This window comes from Phalacrocorax aristotelis, chromosome 1 (assembly GCF_949628215.1).
Source record: "Phalacrocorax aristotelis chromosome 1, bGulAri2.1, whole genome shotgun sequence".
Taxonomy (NCBI): Eukaryota; Metazoa; Chordata; class Aves; order Suliformes; family Phalacrocoracidae; genus Phalacrocorax; species Phalacrocorax aristotelis.
This window is the reverse complement of record NC_134276.1, coordinates 125,759,297-125,786,196: the sequence shown is the minus strand read 5'-3', so window position 1 is coordinate 125,786,196 and position 26,900 is coordinate 125,759,297. Positions and strand designations below refer to the sequence as shown.

The 26,900-nt window shown below is 42.7% G+C and overlaps 2 protein-coding genes across 7 annotated transcripts; one reads left to right on the top strand and one right to left on the bottom strand.

Annotated features, from left to right (window-relative positions):
* Nucleotides 1-573: 573 nt before the first annotated feature.
* Nucleotides 574-12,149, bottom strand: TIPRL (TOR signaling pathway regulator). Its single transcript, XM_075105750.1, has 7 exons — nucleotides 11,933-12,149; nucleotides 8,789-8,968; nucleotides 7,848-7,947; nucleotides 6,535-6,666; nucleotides 6,022-6,117; nucleotides 5,207-5,269; nucleotides 574-3,570 (listed from the first exon to the last, which is right to left on the bottom strand). Exons 1-7 carry the CDS (start codon nucleotides 12,031-12,033, stop codon nucleotides 3,421-3,423), a joined length of 822 nt encoding a protein of 273 aa, XP_074961851.1. The 5' UTR covers nucleotides 12,034-12,149; the 3' UTR covers nucleotides 574-3,420.
* A 1,403-nt stretch (nucleotides 12,150-13,552) lies between these two features.
* On the top strand, nucleotides 13,553-26,821 carry GPR161 (G protein-coupled receptor 161). 6 transcript variants are annotated; one of them, XM_075105707.1, is made up of 9 exons: nucleotides 13,558-13,675; nucleotides 14,272-14,361; nucleotides 15,093-15,126; nucleotides 15,231-15,343; nucleotides 15,441-15,852; nucleotides 16,353-17,077; nucleotides 18,670-18,774; nucleotides 22,048-22,173; nucleotides 24,158-26,821. In XM_075105707.1, exons 5-9 carry the CDS (start codon nucleotides 15,485-15,487, stop codon nucleotides 24,403-24,405), a joined length of 1,572 nt encoding a protein of 523 aa, XP_074961808.1. In that variant the 5' UTR covers nucleotides 13,558-13,675; nucleotides 14,272-14,361; nucleotides 15,093-15,126; nucleotides 15,231-15,343; nucleotides 15,441-15,484; the 3' UTR covers nucleotides 24,406-26,821. The 6 variants fall into 6 exon arrangements, with proteins under 6 accessions (XP_074961799.1, XP_074961808.1, XP_074961818.1 ...); XM_075105717.1 differs by having other exon boundaries at nucleotides 22,042-22,161; XM_075105690.1 differs by having other exon boundaries at nucleotides 22,042-22,173.
* Nucleotides 26,822-26,900: the final 79 nt, after the last annotated feature.

Genomic DNA, 26,900 nt, shown 5'->3' with positions numbered 1-26,900 from the left:
CGGTGACAGCTGTCCTGGGGCAGGTGAACCAGCTCCCCTACTGCACACCTTCCACACCAGCAAGAGTCTAAGAAAGGTCAGGCTAGCGCCGATTCCCAGGTTCCTAGGGCAGAGGTTATCTTCATAGTAAGTTATAGGGCTGGTTGATGTTGGGGTTTATTTAAGAGACAGCAAACACTCACACCTTCCCTAGGAGCTGGGCACTTCTTACTCTTCCAAGCATATGATATGATAGCTGGCATCTAAACTGTCCTGCTATTTTCCAGACTTCAAAAAATAAAGCCCATGCCCTCTGCCAGTTTTACTTCTCCAGCTGCATTCTATCTTCTCCCAGCCCTTTTGAATCTGTTACTTGCCAATAGTGAAGCTTACAGAAATATTAATCTAGATTTCATTTTGCTCCTGCTACTGAGGTTCTTCCATTCTGAAAAAGTCTCACCGTATTTTCATAACTAGCCAGAGTGGTCTGATGACATGCAAAGGCACATGGACGCGACATCTTACTAGGATACAAAATTCAGCATCACAAGCTGTCATTTCAGTTTATTCTGCTCAGATGAAAACAGAACTATAAAACGTTTGGTACATTTTTATTTAGCAACATACAAGAAAGAATATAAGTGGCCACATGTTAAACTTGCCACAAAACAGCTGGAGAATCACCCCACAGCCTCCCCCTAAAATTACATATCCAAGGTGGTACTTTTGTGTGGAAAATTTGTGCTGGAGAGATTGTGATACACCAGTTTATACTGCTGCTTCTTGATAATCTGTGCGCTATAAGAGTCAGACAGTGCTCAGAGTTTTACCCTCTAGTAACTGTAACTTCCTAAATGTGTTCTTGTGATTTCTCCAACGTGTGTGTTCCACTTAAATGCACAGCACCCAAAATAGATAGACATCACATATCTATATAGTCAGGTTTCAAGTCCATTCAAGACAACTCTATCAACAGGTCACAGATTAGTATGTATGGTATGGGCAAGAGAATACACCATATAAGATAAACATGCAGAGCACCCTTTCCAACGCTAGGTGTCGATTCTGTAGGTTCCCCCCCACTCAATGCTTTAGCCCAATGGAGCTTAATGTTAGCATCACCCACCAAACCCAAATCACAATTTTAATGAGTGAATGCAGTTATAGTTTCCTTCATACTAGCACTATATCAGCTCTCCTCTTGGTCACTACCAGCTTTAAAGTGTGTTTTTATAAGCCTTTAAGGCATGTAAAATACATCCTTAGAGTAAAAGAAGTGCCATGATTTACTTCTACCAGCAAAATCTCTCTTCACCCTCTATTTGTTGATCCCTTCCTTTTCACTCTCTTCCCATATCCCTCTATCACTGCAGTGGACCTAAATAATCCTCTATTACCAAATTATTTTTGATCACTTCCATGCTATGTTCATTTGCAGTCCCTTCTTCACCCCGACACTAAAGTCTTTAGGGAACAAGTGCAGGAAGATGAAAAAAGCCAACAGAATTTAGGCATCTAACAGGGAACCTCACCTCTAATTCAAGGTGGCCATAAATTCACTCACCCAGATCATGTCTGGCTGATAATAATTTCTTTCAGAGACTGTTTCAATCCAGTTCTCTTCACTCATTTTATCCTATGGATCATAAGATTTTTCTTTTTTTTTTTTCTTCCAGTAATCCTGTGCAAAGGATTCCAAAGATAAGGCTGAAGGTGTATTCAGGGGAAAAAAACACTCTCATCAATACCTTTTTACAAAATAATCCTCACAGACCCTCAGTGAGATAGGTGTGTATTATCTCTCATTTTTACATACAGGGAACTGAGCCCCAGAGAAGTGACTTCCCTGTGGTTAGAGTAAATCAGTGACACAGGAAAAACCAGTTAGTTCCTGCCTTTCAACCTTACAATCAATTCATTAGACCAGGCTGCCTCAAATAAAAGTGAAAAAAGTGTGGTGTTTGTTTTTGTTAAGAAAACAGTCACTTAGATGGCAGTAGACCTCTCTTCTAAAAACCTCAGGGTCTTCCCTAAGTGAAAAACATTTCTCAAACGACCTGGTTATATACCAGGTTTTGAGGTGGGTTGTTTCTATTAAGCTATGCAGTGTAGAATATGAAGATTTTTAAACAAAAACCCCAAGACATCAGAATGTGTACACATTCTTATCTGCCACCACCTTAAACCACAAGGCTTCTTGTGCTTAACGCTGAGTGTGAGCGGTAAACCTGGACAAGTCTGTTTAGCTCCCCCATTCTTAGGCCAAACCCTTAACATAATTTAGGATTTCCAAAAGCAAGACAAATATTTTAGAAGTTTAATCTACAAAGTGTTGAGTTAAAACCATGATTATACATGTGATCACACTTCTATTAATATCAGAACTTAAAGAATTTTAAAAATAAAATGAAATTATGTACCTGGAATACATGTTAGCATCCTTTTAAGGCTATGTAGGATCTTCTTTCTCAAACTGCAAATACCGGCATTCCTTTAGGGATTAGAGACTAAACACCCCTCCCTTCCCCAGCCTTAAGTCACTCTGCAATTTAGCAATTTGACTTTCAGGGCAGTATAACCATCGTACGCAGGCACCACCTGGTATGCCCAGGGAAGGTCAATACAGGACAATGCATTTCCAATACAGTACATGACTGTAGCAGCATACAGACCCCAAGCAATACTCTCTAGAACTGCCTAGAGAAACCTGGCTGACATGAGATTAAACTACTGTTTGTGAAGAGATTTGCCAATGTGTGTCTCTCTTAACCTCCAGCTTTTCTCCTGCTCTGGAGATAATGCCTCACAAATAAGGTAATTTTACCTTTATATAGTGTCAAACAAATGCAGTTTTTTTTCCCTCCTTAAACCTATCCTCAGATGAAATGAATATTCTTAAATTACAGTCTGGATCAGAGACCCCAGAAAGTAACTTAGTTGATTATCAGCTCACAGTAGGGGAAGCCAAGCAAAATGCATAGTTTAGAACTGACAGCTGAAGATAAATGCAGTGGAATTTTTTTTTTCCTGTGTATTATTTCTTAATAAAAATAAAGTCATGCCAACTTAATGACTCCAGTAGTCTCTTAGTATCTGAAGCAGCAATAACAAAATCTTCATAGAAGTGTTTGTGGTGGAAGGTCCAGACAACTAAACAGGCAACTAAACAGAACCCAGATTCTTAACCATGACAGTCTTAATCCAATGCTGTTGAAAACTATAACTCACCACCAATCTATCATTAACTCCAGATACAGGTTAAAAACAAAACAAAACAAACAAAAACACACCATTAGCAAAACGTGCTTGAAATGTTTTCTCTCAGGGCTACAGAAAAATTAGCCAAATTCTTTATTCCACTAGTAGTGAAACCGCCCCCCATGGCAATGGTTACATGATCACATTATCTCCAGTCTACTTCAAGTCCATATAAAGTCACATTTATTTAGACTTAATACACATGGTTTCCAGTGATGCTTCTGGTTTAGGCTCCAGCTTCTCTGGGAATTCTAGTTTTTCACAGATTGTCTCCTTTATGGGTAGATACTGAGAGATCTCGTTAGGTTCCGTGAACAGGGAAGGTGGAACGTGCTATGAAGCAAAAATTTTCAATGAAACAAGTGAATGAGAGGCAGGGGGAAGGAAGGTATTCCAAAACCAAACTTTTACAGACAATTATTCTATAATTTACCTGACTTAAATACCTAAAATCAGGTATGGTTATTAACATTTACCTTAGAACCTCAAATATAGTGTCTTTTACTCTTTGCGTGGATCAATACGCTAGGGTATTTAATGTTTTTAAGCAGCAGCTTAGAAGAGCTCAAGAAAGTCAGAGATATTAATGAACAATGTTTAAAATATATATATACACACATCATTTGATTGTAACAAAGAGCCTTTTTGAGGTTTTAGTTCTAGATGACACTAGGATGGCCAGAAGGATCCCATGCTTAATGTCTTCTAGCTGTTGCAATATATCCACTGGAGTTGCTCAGATCTAGCTATCTAGCTATAATTGATATACCTCAACATCTTAGTTTTATGAAGTCCACCACAGTCATTTATATGAAATACTGAAACTCATTGGATTTTAATTTAATATTTGAAGAAATTAGGTGGTTTCATTAAGTTAATCAATATCTTTATCTGGAGATTCCTGTAGACAATTTAACTTCACCACATACAAGACATTTGATTAAACACAAAAAACTATACTGAGCAAACCACCTTCAAACTTTCTAACACCATTCTCCAAAAAGTGTATCCAGAGCTATTCAAATACAACCTGTATTTTGACTACCCCTAATGCGAAAGGAATCATAGTGCTGTTTCAATTTTTTCAAACCTAAGTGAAGCAGGAATCTTTTTTGCTTTACAGATGCAAGCTGATCTAGGGAACTGAAAAGCCATATGCATTTCCTCTCTATAACAACAGGCAGTAAGAATTATTTAACAGTGTAGATGGTAACTTTTAAACATAAGGTGAAGTAAAACCCAAACCACTGATTTGTATTTCAAAACCCATTCAACTATCAAAAAGCTCATGTCTGGGTTTAGTCCTCCTTTATAAGGATCACATGTTGTTAAGAAATGATAGTGCCCCTTTCCTCAAAGAAAAGCATTTTGCAAAAATATTCCCTCAGAAGGTTAGTAACACATTAGCCACTTTTTACAAGTGAAGGAAAAACAAGAGAGAAGGAAAGTAACAAGGATACTCAAGATCAGGTGTTGGGTCAAGAATAAAAACCAACAGCTGCAACTCCAAATGTGTCACAAATTATTCTGAGCCATTACCAAAGTTTTAAGGTGGGCTATTAAACTTATTTGACAAAAAAAATGAATTAATCTATCACCAAACAGATCTTAACCCCTAATATTACTTGCAAGCATACAACCAGCCCTGAAATTCAGCATTATGGGACACAGACTACCTCATTTTGTGGCTGAACAGTTCTATGAAAAAATAAAATAATAAAAAAAATCTTGTTCACTCAGAAGTAGAAAAAGTAACCCAATCCCATATCTCATCATGTGGTCTGAGTACTTACAAATGCTCTGAAATCACCAAAATAAATGTTGCATAAGCAGAAAGGTTTTCCCTCCATATCTACGCCAAATCTAACAAAGAATGACTTACTGTCACAGTATTTTCTATGCTGACCATAAAACAATTTTAAAAAGCAGACAGAAAAAAAAAAACCCATGTTTAAAAAAAATGCAATACCTTTAAACTTGATATTTTGCTTTCTCTGGATGTATATTCTCGCAACATGTAGGCCTTGTCAGCCTAATGGGAAAAAAAATGGCAAAAATTAATTACAAAATTATCATCTAGTATCAGTGCAAAATGAGCATTTTTAAATACACTGAATTTAGTAAGCATTAGAATTTGGCTGACCACAGATCTTCACCTGGGAGCAGAAACGTTCATTCAAATTCATGAAGACAAAGATGTTTAGCAATGTTCTCTTTCCCAAAAATCACCTTTCTATGCATAAAAAAACAATTCTGTGACTGAACATGCTTGTTAATCTTTACTCAGCTAGCACTCCTACATCACTGCAAATGCAGCTAGACGGAATAAGCAAACCACAACTGTTTTGTTCTGTATTATTTATGAGATACTAAAACTCAATGCAATATGGACAGTTATTTGCAAGTTAAAACTTGCAGTCATGTATTAGAAAAGCAAAAAAACATTCACTTGGAGATGAGGATAAGAACAATACCACACCATTTACTGTTGCCTGTGTTTCCTCTTGTGCTTCCTCTCTAATCTGCAACTGTCAAATGTATTTAAATGTCTACTTCACATGAGGGGTAACCTACTCTGCTCATACAATACCTAGCCCCACGGCTTCCAGCACTTGGTTGCCACTTCCACACCACCACAATAACAAAATACACTTGAAAGTTCAGTTCATGTAACCTCTATGCCCCCAAACATCGATATTAAATTACAGGAAGATCTGTCTTCTCTGAAACTAACATGGCAAGGGAGCACCTGTAACATATTCATGATGGTGAATAAGGATTTACCTCATGATGAAGCCTTGTATCATTCATCCTGATAAGTACCCCATCAACTCGCAAGAAAAACCTCAACAGTACAAAAAAGCTGGAAGGCATAACTCTCTGCAAAAAGAAAGATGTTCCATTTGGCATATTACAAAGTTTTACTTTAAGTATGCACTTATCTACCTCAGATATTCACAACAAAAGATAGTATGAGGGGCTTTCAGTAGTTAAGTAAAAATTTGGGCTGTTGATATGCTACAGCTATCATCGGACAGCAGGGCCCTGTAGCAGCATCTCAAAAGATTCTTAGGCAGGATGCAGAAACAGGGAAAAGATTGTTCCCTGAAGCAACTGACAGAAAGGTTTCAAGACAACATAGTTTCCAGTAAGATTATATTTGTAAGGGGGAAGATAAAGAACTTTGCATTTTAAACTTTAAATCCCAGAAGGAATAACATGCAAGAAGTGACTGCATTTTGCATACGTTAGCCAACTGAGTCACTAAGCGTCTGATATACACCTCTTAGTACTCACTATTTTTACACTCAAACTCGATACGCCATGATCATGAAGTTCATCTTCAAACAGAAGTACTTCTTCAAAAAACATAATTTGTTCCCTGGCTTTCAATTTCTCTGTATTTATGTGTTCTGTTGTAGGAACAACCTAACGAAAAAGATTAAGACCAGTTAGCATATTAATTTGTTGCGAAGCTACATGAAGTTTGTCCTGATCTTTTAAATCCTACGACTGCTGTTTTTAGAAAGGAAAAAGCTTTTAGGGCACTAAGCTTAAAACATCCCAAATTTCTAAAAGAAAAAAGTTAAAATTAAAACCAAAAGTTTTGAAGAAGAAACATTAATCAAAGCAAAAAACCAAGGGTGGAAAATACTGAATAAACTTCCTTCTGGGTACAGGCTCAGCAGGGCTTCAGCTGCAACCAATTTTGCTCGCTTTCTATATTCCAAAACATTTGGAGATGTCTCGTGTTTAACACACAAATGAGAAGTTCTGGGTTATAAAAAAAGATTCCACACATTTAGTATCTCTAGGCCACTACAAACCCCAAACAGGATTCCAATAAAGCTTTTCCATGGAAATAGAAGTACCTACATGTTTTCCACCTCATGATCTCCATATACACTCAGACACTTCCACTGCCTAAAGACTATGGGCCAACAAGACATCGTTTATTTCTATGCTGCGCTTTTAATTCCAGAACTCAAGTGATCTAAAACTAGTGAGTTAATATAGATTATCTGCTTAGCAGCAAGCAATCCATATGCAGTAAAGAGAAGCTGGGAACTTCAGCCTTATTTTAAAGTAAATAAAGACAAGGGAGGGCCTGTGAGTTTAAATATGAGGCATTACCGTTGCAGACAAACATAAAGCCATTGAAAGCAGCCAGATCTACATATCTGCTTAGACAAATGGGCAAGGGACAGAGAGTAAAGGTACTAGAGAATTACACAGCTAATAGTTCTGTTGTGTGTGAGGAGCCCAGGGCTTCAGAGGGTTATCCAGCAAGTGCTGAAGATTCCCATGTGCTTTACTCTCTGAGTAAGTCCTCACTAAGGAACACGGCACCATTTTATATAATACTAAAATCCTTAAAAAAAACAAACAACCCAAACCCACAATTATTAAAACAAGCCACAATTTGATCAGGACAACATGCTGAATCATGAAAAACCCAAACTATACTTTGAAGTCATAAACTATGAAGCATGAAAGATTTTACAGAAACCTATTGAAAGGTAAATGACAGCTTTTTTTTAAAAAAAAAAAAGTGTGTGTGTTTGACAGAAACAATATGCAGTCAGCATTTAACAAGGAAAAACGGTTACCTTTAATGTGGCAGCATCACCCAGCAATGTTCCTTTGTAGTCTGTTGTGTACGTCCAATCATATGGCTTGACAACTTCCTTAGTGTGCTCAGTCTCACTCCTCAAGAAGTGGAAGAGAAAACAGCACGCTTTGTAGCAATTCTTAAAAAAATTACATCCTCACATAAGATTACGTATTATGATTCCCACACCCTTCAAAGAAGAAAAACAGCTGCATTGTCCATGCTGCAATGACGATGTCAGACTTGATCATACAGTATTGCTCCTTTCACAATGTTACCCTAATCAATTAGAAAACTGTTACCAGAACTCCTGTGCTAATGCTATCTCAGTGCTGAGTCAAAATAAAGATTTTTTTTGTTCAATGCTGCTGAAAAATTTGTATTTCAAGATCATTTTTTCTTTAAGTAGACAGAAAGCAATCTGCTGATGACACACAGCAATCTCAAACACTGCTATATGCCTTAGCTTTCATGACAGCTTTGATTTCTGTCTATGCTTTATTTCCAGGTGCTCTGCAACTAATTTGGTAAATACTAAGCAGTACAATTAGTTCTCATGCACAGTGATTGTTCTGCTATATTCCTAAGGCTAAGGTTTTGAACACGTACAGCATTTTGCACTTTGAAACAGCACACAATACAATCTTGTAACGCTTGAGGCCCTACGAGTTTGAATAAACAGAAAGAGCATTAAGCCATGTTAAACTTCTAATTTATTTTAACAGCCAAGGCGCAACTGAAAAATATAGTTGGCTGAATTTAACCCATAGGATGATCATGGCAAAGAAACACTACGTGACTTCTGTGAGCACACACTGCATCTACAGTATAACCAAATGCAGCATGGTCTTCACAAGTTCAGTCTGTTCTTTTAACTACTTTATGATACAGTTTCACATAACACACCAGTACTTGCCCACTGGTGATAAAATACTGTACCTGCTCTCTTGCCACTCCTCTGCACAAGCCACTTTGATCATACCTTGACAATTATTGACACATTTTAAAGCATCTGTTGCATTGAACTCAATTCCAAAACCACGATCGTGCTGTATTCTTAGGATATTGTCCCCAAACATCATCTCTGGCAGGGAAGGCATGTGTAATTCATCAGCCAATCTGCACAGAAGAACAGAAGTCCCGTGAAGAGAAATCAGTCAGCTATAGCTCAGTGAAAGCAGTCCTTGTTATGGAATAAGTGTTCTTTAGACCACGGTAATTTATAAGACACATTGTCAATATGTTCTGCAAAACTTTGTTGTTTTCCCAGTTTAATCATTTGACATGAATTGCAGAGTCATTGATCTGAAGTGACTTTTCCACTACAAAAGTATTCCTAAAGCTTTCTTTCTCCATCAGGCTCGTACAAAAGTCTTGTACATGAAGAATCCAAAAAATATCTGACAAGCATGAAGTAGCAACTTTCAACCTGTTGTGGCAAATCCCTGGATTATCCACAAACTACTTCAGCAGGAGCCCAAAAAGAAGTTTTAGGTAAGAGCACTCATTGTCAGCAAGTTTAAATTCACTTCACAGTGGTCCATACCTCCCAATTTAGATACCTACAACAAGGGGCTGAAAACAACCCTGGCAGAGTATATGAAAAGTGTAGGAGACACAACTGTGCCCTACTGCTTTCCCAAGCTGGTAAAGAATACATACTGGTATTTGTAGCCATAGGCATGAGAGCCATAGGCACAGCCACAGACCCAACTGAACAAAGTACTGCAGGAACCAAACAAGCACGACCTCTGCAGAAAATCTCAAACGATCCTATTTCACATTTTGTTTTACATCAATCTTTCTACTTATATGTACGTATATACACACACTATATATAAACACACACACCACCGCTTTATATACACACTGACCTTATTTGCCAAAAGGCTTCATATGCTTCTTTTCCTCCCTACCACTACCTGCTTTACTTATCAAGACCAAAAAGAAATACATGACATCTGGAGAGAAGAAAACTTTAGGAAATGCACCAGTTATAAGGAGGGGAGAAACAGAATTGTCCTAATCACAACTTTCCCTTTGATAATAAGGCATTCCCTAACAAGTGGTTATTTCTGTAACCCTGCATACAAAAGAACATTATGCTAACCAAACTGGAACAAAAACTGAATTTATAGACCTGGAGAATAAGATCCTATGTCTTTCTCAGAGAAGGCAGAATAACATCATGAACTTTTCCATTTCATCAAGTGTAGGCCCCTTGACCTGCAAAGACCCATTCAGTGCAGAAAGGAGTTCTTGGCTATGGCACATTTAATCTTTCACCTTTGCACAGAGGTTGCCAAGGGATTTTTGTGATATATATTTGCCAGAAATACAAATCCTGCAGATACTAATGATGTTCCCCAAGCAATAAAAAAGGCAAAATGCCAAGAGAAATAAATTTTAAAAGGAAGCTGGCTAAAAGCACCGCAACTGGATAATTCTTGACTCTTCACATTTGAAGTGGAGGAATTGTTTTGTGGATCTCGTGCTAGGTGCCAAGACCTACAAGTAAAGGCTAACTTTGGACTTCTATTCCCTACCCTGCAAAATACTCTGTGTTCTTTCAAGCTTGCATTGTGGTTCTTGCATCTTTAATTTTTGGCCTCTTTCAACATGTTCTGAAAAACTCTCTGTCCCTCAAAAATATGTAAACAGATACCGGTAATTTCTGAAAATTACAGAGTGAGGTGACTGTTTTAAAATAGCTACAAGTTAAGGAAACTGAATAAATCAGAAGATGAGTAAAACAGGCAATTTGGCTTCTAGACTGGCCATTCAAGTCTCTCTCTTGTTTACTGGTACTGAAGAGAGTTAACATCCTCGTGAACTTAAGAATAAAGATATTAATTTTTAAGAGGTAGCATCCTACAAAATAAGTCCTCACAAACAGGCCATAGAAATGGGATATTCTAAAAATAGCCCTTCTTCCCCTGTGGGACACAGGTACAGCTTAGCTGGATCTTGAATCGTCATTACAGAAAAATTACTAAATCACAGGATTCAAGTTTTCCTATTTGTAACTAAAGGAGCATTAGTGAGAAGCAGTTGGGGAAGATTATTTTAGGCATTGAACATAGGGTAAAGATGAAGTAAGGAACATAGTTTTTATCTGTTTTAAGGCAGATATCCAGGTGTTTTTTTTAAATCACATAATGCAGTTACATTAAAAAATTTAATGTATACATAGTTTAATAAAAAAAGTGTAATATTTGAACACATGGGACTTTATTGAAAAATCACCCTCAGAAAAGTTAAAAGCGCCATGAATGAAGGCACATTTAACAAGACTTCCATGTATGTATTCCAGGAACTGAAACCAAGAAGTATCTGTCCAATTCAACTGCCGCTAAGGTCAGCCATGGCACTACACAGCGGAACTCCTCAGTTCCACATGAGCAAATCTGATTTAAGTACTTGATGCTGGCACAGGAGCGTTTTCTCCAACAATTTGACAGCAGATGTTCAAAAAACATATAGACACGGCACTTCAGGACATGATTTAGGACGCATAGGGGTGTTGGGTTGGTGGTTGGACTTGATGATCTTAGAGGTCTTTTCAACCTTAACAATTCTATGAAATTACTACTACAAGGAGAGAGCAAATATCCACGGTCTTAAAATGGCTATTACCATGAAATAGCTTTTGACAGTCTGTGGAACACACTTAAAAGAACCTTAATCACCATTAAAAAGTAGTTAAGAAAAACTGGCTTCTATTTAGCAGGCTTAGTTCACAGAGACCCAGATCTCCAAAACAGTTAGCAATCATTAAAAACGAAATCCCAGAAAACACCTGTAACCCAAATCACTCGTTTCTCATGCCAAAGAATCAAGCTTGCCCTCGCAAAGAGAGGGCAACCCCCCCACCCCGGCCTACTGCAATAAAGAGCGCGTGTGTGTGTGCCCCACCCAGGAGACGTTATTTATTTCTTGCCCAAGGCGCCCCGCACCCCCCCACTGCCCGGGGGGGGAGGTCCCCGCCGGGCGGAGGCTCCCGGGGAGGGGCAGCAAGCCTCAGAGGTACCGCCGTTGTGTCCCGTGTTCACCCCACCGCCGCCAGACCCAGGCCCGCCGCACCTCTCGGCCTGCGCCGACTTCATGATGTGCGTCCGGGCAGCGCTCAGCTTCCACGGCCCGAAGGTGAAATCGCGCCGGCTGCTCTGGAAAACAGGGTGCATGGCGGAGGCGAGGGGCAAAAGAAGGGGCAGTAGAGCCTGCCCTAGCCCGCCTCGCCTCTCCGCCGTAACCCCTCCGCCCCTCACGGAGCCACCGCCTCAAGGGATTTCCGCTTCCGGGGGCGCGCCCCGTGCGCGCGCAGTCCAGCAGCCGCGCGGCGGGGCGGGGAGATGCTGTCCCCTCTCCTCTCCCCCGGTAGGCGATGGCGGCGGGACTCGGCAGCTCCGGGGTACCTTCTCCCACCCCCGGTCGCGGGAGAGGGGCGACCCCTCGGCCTCCGTACGCTGCGGTGGGCAGGCGGGCGGCAAGGGGCAGCGAGCCCGCCCAAGCCCCCCGTTCCCGGGGAACCGGGCTGCAGCGGCCGGTGCAAAACGTGAGTGTGCCTGGCGGCCGTTTGCGCCTCCGGGAGCTCCAAAGTCCTAGCGGCCCCGGGCCACGCTCAAAGGTTCAGCAAGCATTACCTCGCTCCAACATGTAGGCACCTTATGCTATGTTAGGTATTGCACATCTAGGTGCATGCATGCATGTGGAATGTCCTGTGCTGGTTGGGTGTCTTCTTGAACGCTGTTCAAAAACGGTCTTCTAAAAATGTTACAATGCAATGGTGCAGTAAGCTTCAAATCCAGTAGAAGAGCATCAGTAGAACGGGTTGAGAGCGACACACGATCTACTATTCTGGCACTGACGGCTGGATGCTAGTGTTGCTTTTCAACGCCATCAAAAAGACAGACCAACTCCCCAAGAGCTTCCCTCAGTGCAGGGACACAACGTGCACCCCGGCTCCTGTCGGACAGGCCACAGCGCCGGGGTGAGCAGAAACAGTGGCTGTGGGAACGCGATGCCCACCTCATGAAAAAGCTCCATCTCTTCCAAATTACAGAGCAACCAAAAGGCAGTGAAGCTCAAGTCAGAGCAGTTGTCCTCTGCACTCACTAGCCTTGCCGGGATGCACGGAAGGTGCGAGTTAGGGGTGCACAAACGTGGCACATAATTATCCTTCACCCTTCCTACTGCAGCCACCTGTGCTTTGCTTCAGGTGGGGAGGAAAGAACCCATCCCAAAATCCTCCCTCTATTACTTTTATTAGCATTTTTGGGTCTAGGAAGCCTAGCAGTTAGGATCTGCCCCTCCCTGTGACCGACTCACGCTGTGTGGTGGGGCAAGTCGCTTCACCCAATCTGTGTAAAATGGATTCCCCTCCTCTTTTTAACCACATTCCTGCGTTTTCAGCGGAGGAGGGCTGTACGGACCAGCAGCCGTGCCTCGGGGTGGGCCCGTGGGGTCGGTACGGTGCCCCGCTTCGGCCGGCTGACGGCGGGACTCACCCGCGGCGGCCGAGCGAGCCCTTCGCCCGGGGCGGGCTGCCTTCGAGGCTCTGAGCACTCCCCTCACTTCACGGACCGCGACCGGCTGGGGGAAGACCGCCCGCCCAGGGAGGGGGGGGGCGGCCGCGGATAAAATGGCGGGCGGTGGGGCCGGGGAGGGGGCGCGGCGGGGCGAGGCGGCGGGGCGGGCCGGGCCGGGCCGGCGAGGAGGGGACAGGGGCATGGTCGGGCGGCGGTGGCAGCTCGGGGCCTCTCTGCTGGCGGCAGCTGTGGTGGGTCCGGGGTGCTGCTAACCCCAAACCTCCGGCGGCGGTGGGCGGTGAGTGCGTTGCCGGTACCGGTGGGCGGTGGAGGGGGGAAGAGGAGCGGCGGCGGTAGGAGCCGCTCGCCGCCGGCGGGAGCGGGGAGGACGAGGGATGCCTGGGGTGGAGGACCCTACCCCCGCCCTTTGTTCGCTGCTGAAGGGACTGCGGGGGCAAAATGGCGACCCCCTCCCTCCCTCCTCCTCCACTGGACCCCACTGGCTTTGTGCCCGTGTGCCGGCCCGCCTGGCCGGGCACGGATGGGGAGCTTCCCCCGCCCCGGGCTGCCCTGCCCTGCCCTGCCCTGCCCCCGGCGGGCCGCATCTCCCGGGGGCCGCCCTCGCTCCCTGAGGGGAGCAGCGGGGCCGTGAGGGGACGGGGAGAGGTGGATGCCCCGGGTGTCGCTAGCGTAGGGCCCCCGGGGGAGCCGCCCTCCCAAAACCCGCACTAGCCGAAGAGCATTGGAAAGGCTGGCAGAGGTGGCGCAGGCACGTTTAGAGAGAAGCCTGAGGAGAAGCACTTTTGTAAACAGTCGGCAGGCAGCCTTGCTAGAGAAGAGCTATGTTATGTTTTACAAATCGTGGCCCGGTAATGTCTTTAATTATGCTCTTAGGAAAGCACAGATAAAAATGGAAAAAACGCGGCTCTCCAGCCTGACATTGCTGCCAAAGGCCACGGCGGCCGCGCAGACGGAAGCGTTTCTGTGAGTACTCCTGGCCCTTTGGGAGCAATGGGTGGGCACAGCCACAGGGTTAGCCGAGATAACTTTTCCCCGAGTCCCTAATTTCCAAGAAAGGCTAATACCAACTTTATCGGTGGACTCTTTAGTTTTCTGATTTTCATATTTGCATTTTGGGTGGTATTTTTTCTGTAGTGTGCTGGCCTGCGGATGGGTGAAGGATTGGCTGCAATAGATAGGAGTGCCTGCTGGAGACAGTAGGGTCTGTTGGAGGCTGCTAAGGAATTTGGAGAAATACCGAGGTTTCACAAAACAAGGTTGTGAGTCAGTGGGATGGATGCTAATGCTGAGAAGTCAGGGGTTAAAGGTTCTCAAACATTTCTGCGGGGTGCATTACAGTCTAATGCAAGGAAGCATCTTTCGAACCTAATGTACAGAAAGCCAGTTCCCCCAGCCCTTTGGTACTGAGAGTAAATTAGTATCACTGCTGTGATCCTAAGGTGATTATGAACATGGAGAAGCAATGTTAGGAGAGTTCGTGCAATGATCCCTGAGTCTTTGAATATTACTTAGCAACTGTGAAGAAAGAGTCAGCAGGGTATAACTAGCCAGGCATCCACAGACCACCAGCAAATGCTGCATAGGCGGAATACAAGGTAACAATTGGGATAAACAGGCAGAATTAAAAGAAAATTATTTCTTTTAAAGTGAGGGAAGCAAACTCTGATAGCGACATTCCTCTTGTTTCTTCACAGCCTAGATGAAGGGACTGAGTGAGATGCACAGCTGGTAAGTATGGCTTAGAAACAGGTAAGATCCTTTGAAATTTTTAAAGTAAAATATGCTAATTTTCTTCCTTGTTTCCCCCCTCCAACTTTTTTTTTGTCTTTCAGACAGTTTCTCCCCTGTTCTAGGCTTGCCTCTGTCATTGACCTCTTTGGCATATCCATACGCAATTTCTGGCCCCTTTGCTTTCCCATCTAAAATGGTTTCCTGCATCCTACAGGTAAATTTTAATTAAGACAGGCGAAAGGGCCTCCAGTCTTTGGAGAGAGTGTGAAGAAATTGTGCCTGAATGTTTCTGAGCATTGTTCTGCTTCTAGCTGCTCAGCATGTCTTGGCTGCTCCAGCTCTGCACGCTCTGACCATGAGCAGCAATTCCTCCCTCAGCAATGTGAAGGGCCTGAGGAACCTCACCACGCAGGAAGACGGGGCCATCAGAGTAACAGAGTCCATTGCTATAATTGTCATTGCTATTTTCATCTGTTTGGGAAACCTGGTGATTGTCATCACTCTCTATCGGAAGTCTTACCTTCTCACGTTGAGCAACAAGTTTGTGTTCAGCCTGACCCTCTCCAACTTTCTGCTCTCTGTGCTGGTGCTACCTTTTGTTGTCACCAGCTCCATCAGGCGAGAATGGATCTTTGGAGTCGTTTGGTGCAATTTCTCAGCCCTGCTCTACATGCTGATCAGCTCAGCCAGCATGCTTACTCTTGGACTCATTGCTATAGACCGGTAAGCAGCTCTTTTCTAATGAATCAAAAGGAATTGCCTAGTTGCATAGAGCCACTCGTGGGCTGCTCATAGAGTTGAGAAGCATTGCAGTGGATAACGCTGCATACTGTTGTAGTGTCATTTTACCTTCTGCCCCTTGTGAAATTTTGATACAGAACAGAAGAAAGCGATGTCATCAATAATGCAAAGTGCAGATGTGCATCTAGTTTTTTAATGGTGTAATAATATACTACATGAGATATAATGACTTAAAATTCTAAGCATGCACTCACATGTAGGGAGAGATTTAATAACTGTGGCGAGTCTTCAGCCAAGTTTTACAATCTTGCCTTCAATGATACGTATTTTTTACATGTAAATTATTTTTATAAACAGGGTCCCTGAGCCTGCTTCGAGGTTTGGAGAAAAGAGAACTAGATATCAACATCATTAAAATATGTTCTTTTTTTTATTGTACGTCTTTTGCGCTGCTGTTGACTCTTTACTTTCTTGTCCACCAGGTACTATGCTGTCTTGTACCCGATGGTTTACCCAATGAAGATAACAGGCAACAGAGCAGTGGTAGCTCTTGTGTACGTGTGGCTACATTCCCTTATTGGCTGCCTCCCTCCCCTGTTCGGCTGGTCATCTTTGGAGTTTGACCAGTTCAAGTGGATGTGTGTGGCGGCCTGGCATAAAGAGGCTGGCTACACTGCCTTCTGGCAGATCTGGTGCGCGTTGCTGCCTTTTGTGGTCATGATGATCTGCTATGGATTCATATTCCGCGTGGCAAGGATTAAGGCCCGCAAAATCCACTGTGGTAGCGTTGTCATTGTGGAGGAGGACTCGCAAAGGACCGGGAGGAAGAACTCCAGCACCTCCACATCCTCTTCTGGCAGCCGAAGGAATGCTTTCCAAGGGGTTGTCTACTCAGCCAACCAGTGCAAAGCTTTCATAACCATCTTGGTTGTCATTGGTGCTTTTGTGATTACGTGGGGGCCTTACATGGTAGTAATTACCTCAGAGGCACTTTGGGGAAAAAATAGTATTTCCCCTGCCTTGGAGACATTAGCGACGTGGTTGTCCTTTTCCAGTGCCATTTGCCATCCACTCATTTATGGACTGTGGAACAAGACAGTGCGCAAGGAACTACTAGGCATGTGCTTTGGGGATCGGTATTATCGCGAGTCCTTTGTTCAGCGGCATAGGACATCGAGATTATTCAGCATTTCCAATAGGATCACAGGTAAGATGCATGGCCGTAAAAGACACCCTTCCTTAATACCAGTAAGAGGAAGGCTTAATGTCTGCATCTGCTTGGCATGTTTCAGGGCTCTGTAAGCAAAGTGGGGTGTTCAGAGGTTTCAGCAGTGTTTTGTTGAGGTTTTGATAGGCACTTGAAAGGAGAAGGGTGGGTTTTTTTTGTGCAAGTTAACCTCTTTCTCCTACTCTAGTAAAACTTTCTCTGCCAGAGAAGACAGTGGTGAGATTAATAAAAATAACTTATTTTCTTCTCTCTCAAGCATTTCCTTTTATGTGCCTACAATTTCGTGTTACCCAGATTTGAGCACTACCAATAATACGTTTTGCAGCACTTGTTCTTTGATTCCTGGCTTTATACTACAATTCTTTGAGATTCACTAAAGTTACACTGGTGTTACTATTTCTGTAAATTCAGCTTTTTTAGGCGTCGTGGTTGTGAGGAAGAGATCATAAACAAAGTAAAGCTATGTAAAAGAGTAAAACTATTTGATGTCTCCCCAAGTTGCAGGCTGAAAGCTTCAGTTGCTCAGTTTGTTGGTGGGTGGGTTGTTTTTTTGTTTTTTTTTTTCTAAAGTAGCAATGCAAAGAAATTTTTATCATTTCCCTAGTCCTGTTCAAAAGCTTCCAAAATAGGGACATTTTCATGGGGTGTCTTGGGGCATTTCATGCAGAGGCAGAAACTGAAGTTATGTAATCATGAAGGAAGATCTAAAATGCAGAAGGAAGGGGAGAGCAGCAAGGCATCTGTTATCTTTTCTACAACCTGGGATCACTCAGAGAGACTCCCATCCAAATGAAAGAGTTCTGCAGCTGCAGCCACATCACAAGCTCTTGGAGTTATGGCAAATCTGTATCCAGGAGGTGCTGTGGATGAATACATTTGGAACTGAGATGGGAGGGAAAAGACAGGAAATGTCTTTCTCCTTCCAAGTGATAAGAAGCTGACAGCTTCAAATTTATCAGGTTTATTAGCTGGAGGCTGATGGGGCAGGAAAAATACCCCAACCAAACCCATAACAGAAATCTTGAAGCCGGGTCCAAAGGCAGCATCTTTGTAAGAACCTTACCCATAACAGAAATCTTGAAGCCGGGTCCAAAGGCAGCATCTTTGTAAGAACCTTAGAGTCTCCTTGTTTTGGGGATTTGAAAGAAGCCAGGCATATTGGTGCCCCAGCCTTGCTCATGAGCTTTCTGCCACACTGATGGCCTGTCACAGCTGCTGGTGGCTACCAGGTTATTCTCTATCTAGAAGGTGTCTGGCAAATACCCCCATCCCTCTGGGTGTGTATGCTCTGTGTTCAGCTTGTCTGGCTGATAAAACACATGCAATTACAAAAAGAGTGGGAGGGAGGTGGTGCAGGTAGAATGGAGACTTGCCATAGGGAAAGACTCCAAGGATACCTGAAAACTGCTGACTGGATTTCTAAGACGGGAAGTCCAGGTGCTGTGCACTCTGGATCAGCAAGGTAAGTTTAATATGTAGAGTAATAAATAAGTGGGTATTACTGGAGGATGTTTTTACTATTGCAAACCCTTAAACATTCCTTGTGTAACAAGAACGAAACTTCCTTGCAGATTTGGGACTATCTCCTCATCTCACTGCCCTCATGGCAGGTGGGCGGCCATTAGGAAACAGCAGCAGCACAGGAGACACAGGTTTCAGCTGCTCACAGGATTCAGGTGACTAAAAGTGTTTTGCTCTCTTTTCCGGGGCAGAAGATTGCACTTTAACTTGGCAGAATTCTCTGGGTATTGTCGTTTAACCCCAGCCGGCAACTCAGCACCACACAGCCACTTGCTCACTCCACCCCCAGTGGGATGGGGGGAGAGAATCAGAAAGGTAAAAGGGAGAAAACTCACGAACTGAGACAAAGACAGTTTAATAGGTAAAACAAAGCAACACAAGGAATTGCCTCCCTGCTTCCCATGGGCAGGCAGGTGTTCAGCCATCTCCAGGAAAGCGGGGCTCCATGGTGTAACAGTTACTTGGGAAGGCAAACGCCATCACTCTGAACATGCCCCCCCTTCTTCTTTCGCCAGCTTTTGTTGCTGACCATGATGTCATATAGTATGGGATATCCCTGTGGCCAGTTGGGGTGAGCTGTCCCAGCCATGTCCCCTCCCGACTTCTGGTGCACCCCCAGCCTGCTCGCTGGTGGGGTGGGGTGAGAGGCAGAAAAGGCCTTGGCTCTATGTAGGCACCGCTCAGCAGCAGCAAAAACATCGCTGTGTGTTATCAATGCTGATTTTATCACAAACCCAGAGCATAGCCCCATACTAGCTACTGTGAAGAAAATTAACTCTACCCCAGCCACAACCAGCATGCTGGGATAATCTGTATTTACACACATAGATGTCTCTTGGTGGATGGATGACCTGAAGCATCTGGTCCAGCTGTTAGAATGAAACTGCTGCAGTTGCTTTTCACCTTTCTTGCTCTCAATATGTTTACTGTAATGAATGATGACCCTCCCGTGATGATGTGTCCTGGGAACAGGACTCGCTGCTTTTGTGCCCTTCTTTAGTTTCTGTTGTTCTTCCCTGCATCTACAAGGAACAGAGCAACAAAGTGCTGTGGAGAATGTGCTGCTCTATTTCCTAGTTTGTAAGAGACCTCATCTTGTTCATTCTGCAGTGTAAACAAAACACTTAGGACAGTTTCAGCTTATGGTTGCATCACTACTTAAGATCTTGCACTTGAAGATGGTTTGGAAAAGGCAACAAAGAGTTCTGCTGATAATTATCTATCCAGAACTGTAGCTTGATTCTTCTGGCAGTTAATTCAGCTACCACTCCTTAACTCTGCTACAGTTATTTTAAAGAGTCTTTCCACTCTAGAGACACCAGAGGGTGATCTAACATTTGCTTGGTGTTAGAGGTTTCTTTCTTACTTTTGTGAAGGAAGTTGGTGGAGCTAGGATTTATTTTGGTAGTAATTTTATGCTGGTAGCTTTATGCCTGTTGTGGGTGTTCTGCAGCTGTATGTGGTAAAGGAGAATAGCATCCTGGTAAACCTGCCTCAGTTAAGAGGATGTTGTGTTATCTTTTGAGGAATGGTACTGAGCAGTCTAAACAAAGAAACAAACTAAATACATACCGAATGCTGTTAGAAGTGCCACTGTTTGGTATGAAGGGGGTACAGTCCGTAGCCTGGGAATGGATATATGGTGATGCACTGTGAAATACTGTTTCACTGGATGATTTTACTATGAGGAACTACAGAGCAGAAAAAAGTCTTAGTCCCTCTTCAGTGGTACCTGCTGCTGTAGATGATCATGTGCCCTGCAATGCAGTTGCACCTTTATCTGCCCTGGTAAACAGAAGCTGGGCCTTTCATGTTGTGAAAAACCAGATGAAGTAGTAGTAGAGGAAAAAAATCCAAGTGGTGGCAGCTGTACACAAAATATGAAGTGACGCCCAAGTCCCAATTGCTAGAAATGCTGTCTTGAGATAATTATTCCAAGGACAAAGGTCCACCCTGCAAGATTAAGGGGCTAGTCTCTTCACTAGCCTTATTTGAAAAAAATGCATTGAACTAGTGCATTTGAGAAAAATGCACCAAAATTCTGCTCCGTGGAAGAAGGTATTTCTTTCTTCCTAGTGCTACCCTTCCATTGCACACAACGTTTCCAAGGAGGATCTGATACCCTTGGAGATCAGTAAGGGTCTGCTGGTTTTGGTAGACAGCCTCAAACCCAGCTGACCCATAGAACAGCACAGGAAGTCGTTAGCTTATTTGGGACTGTGTATTAGGGCAGCAGCTTGTTCTTTCATGTGTGCTGGAGGGAAACATATGACATAACACAAAAATTTCACCTTAAAAAAGTTTATCATTTTGCTATATCACAATGAATTGTCAGCAAAGACCAGCCTACAGAGCAGTATGTTGTCTAGATGTACACCCCCAGTGATGCCTTTCACTTTCTGTAAAATAGGTGCTGGAACACCTCCTTGTGGCAAAAAGAATACATTTGGGGATCAAAAGCAGTCAGGTGGGTGAAGAGGGATGTGAAGCCACCATCTGGAGGAGTTATGAAACCTGCAAAGGCTCTTTGTCCCAGGTCTGCTGTCACATCACAGGAGTAAATGGACTGATAGTAAAGTGTCACACATTGCGTGTGTGCAAACTGTGTCTTCCAACAGCAGCTTCCCTGAGAACTGCTCACTCAGTGCTGTCCTAGTGTCTCCTTGAAATGTTTGCTCTGCTTCGCCCTTACACAGCAGAAAGACCAGCATCGCAAGGGAGGGCTAGGCTGTACTCTTGCCCCTTGCGTGAAAGTATTGCAGAGATGCCTAGACGAATTTCCTTATGCTTGTAAACTCATATTTTATATTGGAAAGGTGCAGAGCAAATGCAGGGAGGTAAAATAAATAATTACTCCTAAACTGAAAAAATGTCTCTTGGACAAAAAAAAAAATAATTCCTAACCATCATGGGATTTTTTTCACCATTAAAATACACTTCCAAGAAAGTCAAAACAGGTTATTAGAGGCAAACTAAATTGAACAGAAAAATTCTGCAGTTCAGATTTCCATCCAGGTCTGATTACAAGCATGACATTTGGCAGCTATGGTTGTCTGCTTCTCAGGTAGCCATTGTTAGCCTCTTGTCTTCATTGGGAGATCGGGGAAGTTGCCCTCAACTTCACCCTTTATTTACTGAAGGTAAGGTTTCACCTTTGTCTGCTGTCCTATTGACATCAGAAGCTCTGGAGCTGCTTGAGGTTTTAGATGGCTAATAAGAACAGATTTCCAAACCCTTTCAATTACAACTCTGACCTTGTTCTTTTTCTGTGCAGTGTTTAATTCAAGCTGAAAGTTACTCATAAAAGCTGGGTTTAGACATCTTTTGAAGGAATTGCTACAGAACAAAAAGTTTTTGCCACAACTTAAATATTGTATCCCAGTGTTAGTCTGTTTTGCTTGAGGACTCTTGTTTTGTTTCAGGAACAGATGCAATGCTTCTTGAAGATTATAGCTCAGATGGCCCTCATGCCCCACACTGCATCTGTCCTCCTCGAAGGAGAAGTTCAGTGACGTTTGAAGATGAAGTAGAACAAATTAAAGGTGGGTTTAGGGGTAAGTACGGAAATGCTCAGAACCAACTGTATTGCCTGCGCAGTAAGCCTCCCAGGACCCTTGGAATTGCCTTAAAACATGCCTGACCATTCACGCAGGTACCACAGAAAGTGAGATCAGGGCTTTCGTCCAGTTCTCAAGGAGCAACAGACAAGGACCAGGGTCAGAAGCTGGGATTCCTTCCATACACATCATTTATGTTGCGCAGCACTCTCCTCTCTGCGACTCCACTCATCTGGTGGCTGTTGCAGTCTGTTTTCTCATTCTCAAGGGACACATTTTCCTGCCCTCATACTTTGATTGCATTATCCCAGTGTTTCTCATTTGCTGCCTACTTTGTCATTCACAGACTTGAAATTCTTCCTTTTACGGACTTAATGGTTTGAATATAAATTCATTCCATTTCACTTTTTTTAACCTAACTTTTGCTTCTCTTACTTTGAGTGTGTTTCTCAGCAGATAGGAGTGAAAATAGATGAACCACTTGCACCTTTTTATTTTTAGTCAACTCACGTGTTGATTTTGTGCTAGCAAAGTGTTGCTGTGATCATCTGTAAAATATAGCACAGTTAGTTTAATTTAAGCCGATAGTTACAATAATATGGTCTAGAAGACTTGATAATAACGGCTGAATTTACTCAACAAATTATTGTGGACAGTACAAAAATGAGCAGAATGCCTTTAAGAATCAAACAATAATAAAACCTAACTAATTTTTTTAATATTATTTTTTAAAAATTATTCTGAAATAACGAGATGAGTCTTTCTATGGAACTTTCTCTTCAAATATCTTGGCAAAATTCACTCTTGCCCTCCTCCCAGCATGAGCTGATTATTTCCTTGGAGAAATACATTACCATACGTTTCCCATTGTCTTTCTGAGTGATTATGTAGGAGCAGGCATCTATTTTCTTGTGCAGCTCAGTGAAAGGGAGGTCTTAGTGCAAAAGTTCCCCACAGGTTTAGCAATTCTCCCTGGTACATCTCAGGGTTTTCGGTATTTCTGAGATTTTATGTTATTTCAGCAGCCTCACTGAAGGATTATATTTAGGATGAACAACGTGTTGGTTGGTAGAGAGGTATATAGACAACTACAAAAGCAACTACATCAACACTGAAGAGCAAGTGCGTCCAAGGTGATAAAAGGTTAGGAAGAAGTATATTACTGTCTGCAACTGCAGCCTTCAACCTCTCCTGGTATGGAGAGCTCTACAACTTCCCTACCGGAAGCGGAAGTGGGTCCCACAGTATGGCTGGAACCAGTTTAAGCCTAAGGACAGCAGACTGCTGATTTTAATCACTACTTGGAAGAAGCCCTTGGAATTTGGAGACTTAATCCATAAACACAGTCTGGTGTTTGCTACGCTTAAAACATGTTATTAAAATAGTTCTTAAACTGCACCGTTCATGTCGATGAAGTGTGAGGTCTTCATCCAAATGCACTGAGAAACCCTGTAAGGTTGTAAGCCATGCTTAGAGCAGAGGAAGTACAAATTGAGGGTTCTGTTCCTGTCTCCTGCATGAATTCTTGCCTGATTGCAGACAACTCCTGTTGACCCCAGCCTTGGACTCTAGGTAGTAAGCAGCCACCAGGCTGTTGACTTTAGTTGGGTACAAATCCAGACCAATAAAATCCTGTGTGCATAGGTTCAGATTCAGAAAATCATTCAACATACACTTAATTCGAAGTTAAAAGTATGTGTATAAACACTTTGCTTCATTAGATCTTTTTTTTTTTTTCCCCTTGAATTGGAGGTAATCTTTCTCTGTTTGACCTGTCGAGGTCACTCTGAAGCTTTGTGTTCATAAAATGGTTTAAGAACCCTGGGTATCATTGGGAAGTGCCTGCTGCAAAGTAGTTATTTTGCAAAGGGTGTGATCATAGCTTTCAAAAGGATCAATATTAGTCTTCAAGCATTTGCACAGCCATGCTGATCAACTGTTAATTTTCTGATAATGTTGCCTTTTTTTTTTCTCTTCCCAGAAGCTGCAAAGAATTCTGTTCTTCATGTAAAGGCCGAAGTCCATAAATCTCTGGACAGTTACGCATCCAGTTTAGCAAGAGCTATTGAGGCTGATGTGAAAATGAGTTTGTTTGGGGAAGATGCTTTACCAGGAGATCTGTTCCCTGTGCGGACTCTTCCAGGAAGCAGTATGAACACACGGCGTGGTATCAGGCCCCATGCTAGCCAAAGACTTCAGTTGCAGAGCATCGATGAAGGGAGTATTTGACAGGAGCACTGAAGTAAGAAAACAGAATTAAACCACTAAGCAGGACCTACTACAGCTGTTACTGTTTTCACAGAACCAGGATATCTTGTTAGGATGCTCTTAGTGTTTTTTCAACACTTGGAAAAACAGCTGAATTCTGGTACTTTTATCAGCATTTTACAGCAGTATTTGTTTACTGGTTGGGGTGCTATTGACTCTTGTGCCATGCCTTAAATCTATCACACAGTGCATAGGAATGCATGGTTTGGTTTCATCGACCAGATCATTAGTCTGTCGAATCTTGGGTTCATTATTGGCCAAAGTGGTTACAGGAATGAAAAAGGAAAAGCATGTACAGTGTTTAATTCGTTATCATTCTGATGGTCAGAGAAGGATCAATGCAGTCAGTTTATACTTGGTAGCTGGAGTGCTCTGATAGGAGCTTGTGCATTGGATATACATATAGCCTTACTGTCCCAGACTCCCAAACGATGGAGTATGGACTTCACAAAGGGACAAAACCTGAACTTTTCAGAGAGCTTATGCAGGTAATGATCCCACTTACCCTTGCTAGCTGATACTTCTGGCTGTTCAGCCATCAGAATGCTCGATCTGAAACTGGACTGTGCATTGCTCCTGCGTTATGACACACCAGCCTCTCTAGGTGTAATGGGGGGAAGCAGATCCATGCTGCAAATATCACAAAGGTGGTATTTGAGGAAATCATCAATGCAGTTTTAGTTTCTCTGAGAACTCCACTTCCCTGGTTTTGCTTTTACTGAAAGGGCACTCTATGGCTGTGGTAATCTTCACAGCATATAAATAAGGTATTACCACTTTAAGATTCGTCTTTTCTAGAGAGAAGGTTCTGAGGTATTTTTCTTGGTTTATTTTTTTTTAATCATAAGGGATTGTTGTATTTAAGCAATAGTTACCTCAGTGTGTATATTTCTTGGAGTGTGAATTCATTAATCTCTAAAATAAGAACATTTGGCACTTATATTGCACTTTGCATGTCCCTAAGCACTGTACAGACGTTGCCTTGTTAGGCCTGTGTGAGAGGGTTGATCAGCCCCACTTGCCAAAGAAGGGGAACTCAGTAACAGTCAAGCTGCAGGCAATGAAAACAAGCTGCAAAGGTGGAAAGGTTTGTTACAAAAAGAGGGATGAAGCAGATCGTAGGAGAACACCCAGCTTGAGGAGTCTTCTGGTGCCTTCCCAGGCTGGCTCCTTCCGTACTTTGCGGGTGTTACAGGCCTGCCTTACTGCTTATTTCAAAGAGAGGGAGACATAAGTGAGGAGGATAATTTCTTGGGAGTGGGTGTCAGTAGCAAATCGACTGAAGGACCAAGGATTTGCATTTGTTTACTCTGTGTCTGCTCCCCACCCCCTGTGCCTCCACCTTTCCCCAGAAGTGGTTTGTGTGAGTTTTTGCTCCAGATTGTTTGGAAATCGGGCAGGATGTTTCTGTCTGGGGAAAAAAATGGTTGTACACTTGTTAAATTATGTCCGTGTCAGAAATATATTTCAGCACAAACTTATGTCCATCTCTGGACAAAGGAGCTTGACTTTATGAAGTAGCCTGAATCCCATTACATTCCCATGTAAGATTTACCTGCATGCTTAAAATTCAGCATGTGGTTTGCTGTTGGCTGTTAAAGCAAGAACACTTGAGCACCAGTAAAACGGCTTCTTGCCTAACACAGGAATGAAACGACTGGTAATAGTGAGGTCCTCACTCACTCCTGTACTTTTTGTTTCTAGTGTGTTAGAGAAATTGGCACCTGTGGGCACTCGTTTAAAAAAACAGAAGAAAAAAAACAAATTAAAAATCCCAGTATTGTCAGGAAATGCCCTGCACTGAGGTAGTTATTACTGTCATTACAGTCACAGTTGCTGGTAGTATTTGGCACTCCTTAAGGCATAGGCTTGCCTCAGGTGGCTTTAACTATTCTATCTGCGTCCTTTTTATTTCATATTTCTGCTTCAAAACAAGCTGAGTAAAGTTGTTGCTGAATGTGAAAAGGGCACAGGCGAGTATGAGTGCATTGTGGTGAAGTCAGCGCTAGCCACAACTGGTGTATGTTTAGGAGGAAAAATCCCAAGGCACACGTGACAGCACAAAATTGTTAGTATTGTGTAAAAAGCACGTTTTTCACACAGGTACGGGGCCAAATTCATCCTTGGGGCGGGTCAGTGGAGTCGCATCAGTTTGCACCCGGGTGGAATTTGGCTGTCAGTGTTAATCTCACTAATCTGTTGTTTAGTGTAAATGCTGTTAATATTTTTTTCTGAATGCATTGTAACCTTTCCATAATTCTGTTACTAATAGCCATTATCTCACTTGAGTTATCGTTAAAAAAAGCAGTAATTAAGAAATGCACACATATGTAAAACCATATTCCCTGTCTTAAATACAAAAGGAAAAAAAAACCTATTTCCGGCTTCTAATGGTCCGTGGTGTGTGTTTATATTACTCGTTACTTCAACTTATTTAAAAATAAATATACTTCTAA